General features: G+C 43.7%; 1 protein-coding gene across 1 annotated transcript in view; it reads right to left on the reverse strand.

The window, feature by feature from the left end:
- MIS18BP1 (MIS18 binding protein 1) overlaps window positions 1–7,999 on the reverse strand; it is a 27,967-nt gene that overhangs the window by 10,440 nt on the left and 9,528 nt on the right. The window contains exons 6-9 of the mRNA XM_019504482.1: window positions 6,686–6,776; window positions 5,835–5,995; window positions 2,759–2,922; window positions 529–634 (exon numbers count right to left, since the gene is read on the reverse strand). Coding sequence (XP_019360027.1) covers window positions 529–634; window positions 2,759–2,922; window positions 5,835–5,995; window positions 6,686–6,776 — 522 coding nt within the window. The remainder of the gene's footprint in view (window positions 1–528; window positions 635–2,758; window positions 2,923–5,834; window positions 5,996–6,685; window positions 6,777–7,999) is intronic.

The following is a 7,999-nucleotide window of genomic DNA, read 5'->3' on the forward strand; positions in this document are numbered from 1 at the left end:
TGCACCTCCTGGGTTAGATGGAGGTCCTGCACTCTGTTTAAGAACCTACGTGAGCTGTCAGACCTGGCTGACTGCTCTTCCCAGCAGATGTCTGGGAAGTTCAGGTCCCCCATGACTACCACATCCTTAGCCTTCACTACCTCTGTGAGCTGACCCAAGAATTCCAGGTCAAGCTCTTCTCCCTGGTTGGGAGGTCTGTAGTAGACTCTCACCATTAAGTCTCTTTCCCCTTGACTGCCTTGTACTCTAACCCAAAGCACTTCAGAGTGCCCCTCCCCTGAGTTTGATGAGCCAATATACCTTGTCCTCTATTTATGCAGTCAGCTTACTTTCTGCAGTTCATTTTAGGTTTAAAATTGGATAAGTTGTTGCTTTAATTATGAGTTATACAAAAGTCACTGGTCAAAATAGCTTAAACATTTTCAACATCGATATACAACACTGCTCAGTTTTGTAACTGATCCACCTTCTTAGATCAACTTCCTCCCCCAGCTTGAAATGATAGTTCACTAAACCTCGTGCCCTTACCCATTTTTTGGCTTTTAGTTTTTCCTTCATCAGTCTTTCCTGCATCTTTCCTGTTCTTCTTCAGAGACCTGGAAATGGTTCTCTCTCGGGATACTTCACTGTAGTCCTTGAAAAATAAGACAATAAATATACACTTCTGCTAGAGATTATACTTGTAAATGTATCGAAACAAGTACTGAGCAACCCATAAGTTCTTCTGGACTGTTCTCTTAGGGTTGGGGGATTTAAAAAAGAAGTTGTTAGCATAACATGTCACTAAATCATAGTGGAATGATGACTATGGAGCATAAATCCTGAGTCAAGTGTGGGACCACATGATGAGAGCAAAACAGCAAATTTATTTATAGAAAAATGAATAAAATTACAAATCTCTCTCTCATTAAACTTAAAGAAGATTGGTTTTTGCTGCCTTACTAGTGGTGATGTGGACATCAGTTTGAGAGACACTTTCTTAGTAGTTTCACACAATTAAAAAAAAAAAGGAAAAAATATTTTTGTAGTTGTATGAAATTACTAAGAAAGTGTCTAGAAAGGCAGCTAAAACCCAATCTTCTTTAAGTTGCACAATGCTTTTTTAAAACCAACTAAAGCTAAAGAACTAAGGGCATGTCTATGTATTTGCTTTAATGCTCAGTAGCCTATTCTACTGCGCATTAAAGTGGTGTGTAAAAAACTGCTAATACACTAATGCGCAGTAGAATAGGCTACTGTGCATTTAGCGTCATCTAAAAAGCATGTGTGGGTGCTACTGCACATTAGCCTAATGCACATTTATTTAGTGCCTCATACTGGAGGTACTAAATTTAGTGCACATTAGAAAAAGTGCATTAATGCATGTGTAGATGCACCCATTTTATCCCAATACTTTTGCATATCCATACGCAAAGAGAAGAAATAAACAGCACAGATTAAACAAATGGGAGGCCCACTGCACAGACAAGAGCTTCTTCCCTTAATTTGATCCCGACATTTTTTTAAAATAAAATCAACCCTGCAGCTGCAAGGGAAGATGTTGAATCAGCATTTTGAGGATGCTTCTGACAGCATAAATGTGGGAGCAAACTCCAGTTTGATTTATTTGCTCTCCTGTTGACACTAAGATAAGGAAGTGCATTTATTCCTCCTTTATAGTTGGAACAGGACAAATGTACGGAGTTTTAAGACCCAACTGTCCTTTAAAAAATTATTATTTTTTTTTGGTAAAAGAAAATCTGACCCTAAGGGTGCCTGTAGACATGTAGGACGCCTGCTCTGATGTGCTGTAATTACAGTGAATCAGAGCAGACTCAATCAAGTCTACTGGACCATGCTAATTAGCACACTCCAGTAGCCTTTGCATCTCAGGTATTTAGTGTGCCCATGCTACAAAATGGCAGTGGGGATACTTTAACTAAAGCTCATTCAACAAGCTTTAGTTAAAGCACCCCCACCACCATTTTGAAGTACGGGATGCTGAATGAGATGCTGGAGGAGCTTTAGTTAGAGTGGCTCCTGAGAGCTGCTCTAGTGAAAGGACCTCTGCCCCTGGAGCACATGTAAAGATGCTCTATATGTCTTACCACTGTAATCAGTGGAGGTGCCAAAACATCTGGCTCATGGAGCCATGTCATTATGTCAGAGATACTCCCCACAGGGCCTGAAACTTGGGGAGATGAATGTTGGCAGTGTTAATTGCTGCAGCTCCGAGAGCAGCAATTCATGTTGCCTCTGCTTGTCCCACCAGAAAAACTTGTGGTACACAGCCACACACAAATCTACTTTGGTTAGTTTATAAGGTACAAATCTACCCTGCCTTCTACTTGACTTCAGATTAATATTGCTAATTATGTCTGTGAAGAGCCCTGGGGCTGGATCCAGAGCATAGGGCTCTGACATCTGGTGCACAGGGCTACAAATTGGGTGACAAGAGCATTAAATGCCATGGGTCCCAGAGCTGCAGCAGCCAACACTCCTCCTACTGCCAAGTTCAGTCCTGCGGGTCAAATGACACCCCCATGCTTTGGATCCATCCCATGGACCAGCTCAGAGTTTGACATCCCTGTAATACAGGAAATGTGGCACAGCATGGAAATGAATTTGAGGCAAGGCCTTAACCACAGAAATATTTTTACCCAAAATTGGTCTCTTGAGAAGTAACCCACAGTACAAAAGAGTTCTGTATTAAGAGATCAATCTTTGATTTTGTTTAGACTATCATAAAACAGCCTTCAAGCACGTATGAGAGTCCTACCAGCAAGTAGTTTGTTCCACCTCCTTCTATAGTCACATTTAGTGTCCGATCAATAACCTCTCGTTCTCCACACCAGTAATGCAATGGTGGTTTAAGGCGCCGGCCGCTACGGCTGAAACTTCCATGCGAGTCTCCTTGCACAGAAGTGCTTCCAGGTGTCATAGCTATGAAAAACAAAACAACCCAAACAAGCCTGTGTTCAGCAGGAAATACACAATACAAATAACTGCATTTTTAAAAAGAATCATAGAGGCAGAGACTGACGTATAAAAGTTCAAAATACTGCCTTTTACACTGATTTGCATGAAAAATAGCACTTAAACCACTAGCCCCATTTTAAAAAATGCTTAGGTCAAAGATTCTCATCAGGGTATTATAATACTTTCCCCCCTAGCAACCAAGTTGATACTGTGAAGTCTTGAGTATTTTAACCCGACTCAGAGGTTAATTGGTAATACTCTTCCCTCCTGTATGAATTTTTGTAAGTGGAAGGATACAAAGAAATGGAGAAGGTCTGAACCGACCCATGGATATACAATCAACTGCAGGGAAACATTGTGAGAGCGTAAGTGTGCAGATGACACCAAAAAGAAGAGGAATGGTGGTTCATATAAGAGGGAAAGCTCTTGACAAAGAAGGTATTGCTGCATACTGAACTCCCTGGGGAAGTATTGCATGAAGTATTAAAACTGGGAGAGTTATGAAGGAGAGCAATTATGATAGCCATGCTCTTAGGCTAGGAAGATCAGCTTGTATTAAGATGCAAAATAGAGGTACCAAAATAAAACATTGACATTCCCTAGCTTCAACAGCAAGCCTGAAATGCCATGACTGTTCGCTTTGCACCTGGAAGCTTGTCTAATGACTCTTTTATTGGACCAACTGTATAGATGGAAGGGGTCACCAACAAACCCCATTCCTTTGCGCACACCCTTTGATTTCAAACACAAGCAAACACAAAACTACACCTGTAAGACAAGGCTGGCCTTAAGGGAGATTGAGGAAATATTTAAATAGAGAAGGTGCAATGGCCGCAATCCAGAGGAACTGAAACCAAATCTGTGTGTGGACTAGATTTATATGCCAACAAGGAAAAAAAATAAAGGACTTGCAATGCAGTATCACGCACATAAAATGATACTAAGTATGCACGTAGACTGTTCATCTCTTGGAGGCCAAATACAGACTAGCTTATGCCAAGTATATCTCCTCCCCACTCCCAAAAGGATGGATGGTGCCTTAATTTATACTGTTAATTATTGTAATATGCAAATCACCTGCTCAACAAAGAACAAGAGCTACTAAATACTGCTAATGTTATCCAGGTTGTAGCCACATTGGTCTAAGAGGAAAAGGCAATCAGGACTTGTAGTAGAGATGATATAAAAGATATAAGAGTCCTGATTGCCTTAATACTGCTAAAAGACAACAAATCTCTTGCTGCAGTCTTCACAAAAAACGACCAGACAACTAGCAAAATTAATATAAAACAAAGAAAGGGGACCCATATCTCAAAAGTAGAGCACATCAGGAAGCATTTGACAAATCTGAAGGAATTTAAGTTAGGAGAACTTGGTGGAAGTCACCCTCAGGAACTGAAGCAACTAGTTGAAGAACAATCAGGGCCACTGTCAAGTGTCTACAAACTCGTGGATGGAAAGCAAAGTCCCAAAGGGCTGGAGGAGAGTAACATCATTCCCATTTTAAAACAAAGGAGGAGTACCCAGAGAAGCAGAGACTGGTGACCCCGACTCAGTGCCTGGGAACTTACTAGCACAAATTTAAAAAGTCAGTTTATAAACATCTGGAAGGAGAAGGAGATCACTAGCAGCAAACACCGATTTATTAATAACGAAGCATGCCAAACCAAATGATTTTCTCCTTCAGTAAGGCTTACTGGTTCGGTGGCCAGGTTAGTAAAGTGTGAGCCAGTGCTGCATGCCATTCTTTTGAGGGAGCTAGAGAAACACAGGCTCAAGTTACCAGGGGATGGACACGAAAGCAGTTGGACAACTGCAAGCAAAGACTAACCATCAATGTTAGATTTGCAGGAGGTCTCATGTGAATCTTCTTGGGGTCCATGTGATTTACCACATTTGTTAGTGATGGACGGAGAATATACCAACGTAAAAAGTGGAAGGTGTTGGAAACACTTTTGAATTTTAATTCAATCTTCTAACAGACCTTAATAAATTGGAGAACCGGACTACAGGCAATAAAGTGAAATTTAAAGGCAAAGAGATGGTGCTGCAGAAAGGCACAAATAAGAGTGGGGGATAACTAGACTGGCAGTAGCCTTGACAAGAAGAATGTGGGGCTATGGTGGATCTCACAAGTCAGCAATGTGATATCAAAAAGAGCACATGCAATTTTTGATAGTACAGAGAAGCATTGCATGCTAGGCACAAGAGGCAATGCTATCACTCTACCTGGTGCTAGGTAGGCCTCCGCTGGCATGCAGTGGCTGGTTTGCAACACTGTGTTTCCTGAAGGATGTTGAGGAGGAGAGGATCCAGAGGTGAGCAATAGAGCTCAGGGGTTGGAATGCAAGCTCCATCAGAAAAAAGAAGGAACTAGGAATGCTTAGTTTGAAGTAAAAGGAGGAGAAGGATTGGGAGACATGATAGTAGCTTTCAAGTACCTGAAAGGCTGCCAGAAAGAAGATAGAGAAACACTGTTTTTCTGTGCCACAAGTAGAACATAAGGCAATAGGTTCATCTGCAGCAAAGCAGATTTAGACCAAAGTATCAGGAAAAAAAAACCTCTGTGAAAGACAAGAGGCAAGTAAAAACAAGCTGCCCAGGGAAGCTACAAAGTCTCGATAACAGAAGGTTTATCGAAGTGGAGGCCAGACAGACATCCACCTAGGATGGCTTATTTGCAGGGAGTTGGCCGATGTGACACCCAAGCAATTCTAATGAATGAGCAATGTCTTCCACAAAGTAGCTCATCACAATTGAAAAATAACCAGCATAGGCGCTCTAAAAAACCCCCAAGGAATCTGATGAGTTACTTAACTCAAATGGTTAAATACCATGTCAGTTTGGACAAGAAAAAGGAGTAAAAATTACTCAACTGTTTTCATCACTCTTCGATGCTACTTCATAAGTGGCGTTTTTAGTCCTAGGCTCCTCTACATCACCCGGTTCATCTTCTGTAACTTCCAAGTCATCCATTTCAACTGAGTCAGATACTTTATTCCCATCTTCACCAGTACCTTTTGCTTCTTGTCTTTTCCTAGTTATTCAAAGTTTAAATAAGGACAAAACTGGCTAAATAATTGAAGTCTGTAATAGTTTAGTATTGGTCAGTTGTACCTGACGTATGCCTACACCACTCAGACAGTGAATTAACAGGTAAGGTGCTTGTGCATTTCTCCCTGCCATGTCCCCACCCTCGGCACAGCTAAGAGTGCAGCCGTGTTCACTCTAGATGCATTGTACACAATAAGCCAGGGCAGTGTTCAGCTTCCTTTGCTCTGGGGCAGTTCATATGCTGGTTTGCAACTCCACAGTCAAACAGACACACCAGTACAAAAAAGCCCTCCTTCCAGGGCAGACAAAACTTCTTCCCTCTAATAATTTGGTGACTTAGGATTTATCTAGGATCTTCATCCCAAACTCAGCTACCTTAGTTTGTTATGTGCCACCCTTCTTTTCCTGGAAACCTTAAGAAGTTTCCTAAACTTTTAAAACACTTGCATGGTTTGTGGCGGTTGGCTTCTCCAGTTTAGGAGGATGACAGAAAGGTCTGGCAGATCTATCTTTAAAGAAATCACCTTACTTTTAAAATGCTGCTGGCATGCTTTTTGCATACACTTATCTTTACTGAACTTCAAATGTATTCAAGCATAATTCTTAAAAGCATGAACTCACTGTACAATATTAGATCAGCACAACAACAACAAAAGCCCCCCAAACAAATTACCTCCTTAGTTCCTCAAGTAATTCCTCAACATATACTTTCCATTTGAGAGGAAACCCAAGTGAGAACTTCTTGGCAAACTGGTATGGAATTCCTGTTTGAAACAAACAAAGCAGTACTGTTACCAATGGATAGTACATACCATTGTAGTATAACAAGGGCTAGTACCTTACTTTCCACTTCTTTCCCTTCCAAGGTAAAAATGCGGTGCAATGGGCTAAAGGAGAGCAGGATATTTGCATACTTAAGGAGCCCATGCTGTGCACAGTAAGCTCTGCCTACAGAAATACAGTGAGTGACCCACTGACCCTCTAAGACAGGGGCTGGAGACATACAGCTGCAAGTCAAACCCAGCTGTAGAACTGGGGCAGGGGTGAGTGGAATCATGGCAACAGGAGGCTTTGCCCAAGTCTGCACCAGCGCCAAGGCTGGGCAGAGGGGAACTACACTGCTGGGTAGCTGCAAGCTGCACCTGTGCTTCAACTGAGGGAGCGTGGGTGCAGCTCTCCATTGCCTGGCTCCAGCAGTAGCAGGGACATCAGTCTCCACCACTGATGTGCTGCCAAAGTCCCCCAGCCTGCCTGGACTGGAGCGGGCTTGTTCTGGCCCATGGCTTGGACAAGTTGCTGACCACTGCTCTAATAAACACTAGGGCTGTGTGAAGCTCCAGTAGCTGATTCAATTCGGAGATTCAGCCCAATTCGGGGACCAAATCCGAATTGAATCGTGGGACCAATTAAAAGCTTTGAATCGATTCAGAAAAGCTTCGGAAGATTTGGCCGCTTCAAAGATTCAGCCAGACTAACCAGGCAGCCTGCAGCTGGTAAGTCAGTTGGGGTTGGGAAGGGGCATGGGGTTGGGACAAGCTGGGGGCTATGCCCTGCTGCTGCTTGGAGCAAGCCACACCTGCATCACGTGCCACCCCCCTGGCACCAGCTGGGTAAGCAGCAGCAGGGCCACCGGGACAGAGGCAGGCACAGCCGGAGGAGCTGCGGGAGAAGCCCCCGGGCTCATCCCCCGCACGGCCCAGCCTCCCAGCACTGTAAAAAGAGAGCCCTGCACTCACTGGCTCTGACAACAGCCACTGAGGCCTCTGAGGGGTCTAGGCAGAGCCCCACAATGCAGCGCGGGGCAGTGGGGTGCAGCGGAGATTTAGCCCCCCACTGCTTGGCACCCGCCTGATGGTGCTGGTGCTGTGTGGCTCAGCAGGGCGCTGTGCGCGATCTGGGAGCTGGAGCCCAGCACCACTCAGCCCCAGCTCCCAGTGTGCAGGGCCCTGCTGTACCCGCAGGGCAGTGCCAGGTGGGCGGGGGGGGG

Source organism: Gavialis gangeticus, unplaced genomic scaffold, assembly GCF_001723915.1.
Source record: "Gavialis gangeticus isolate Ggan-Ray unplaced genomic scaffold, GavGan_comp1, whole genome shotgun sequence".
Taxonomy (NCBI): Eukaryota; Metazoa; Chordata; order Crocodylia; family Gavialidae; genus Gavialis; species Gavialis gangeticus.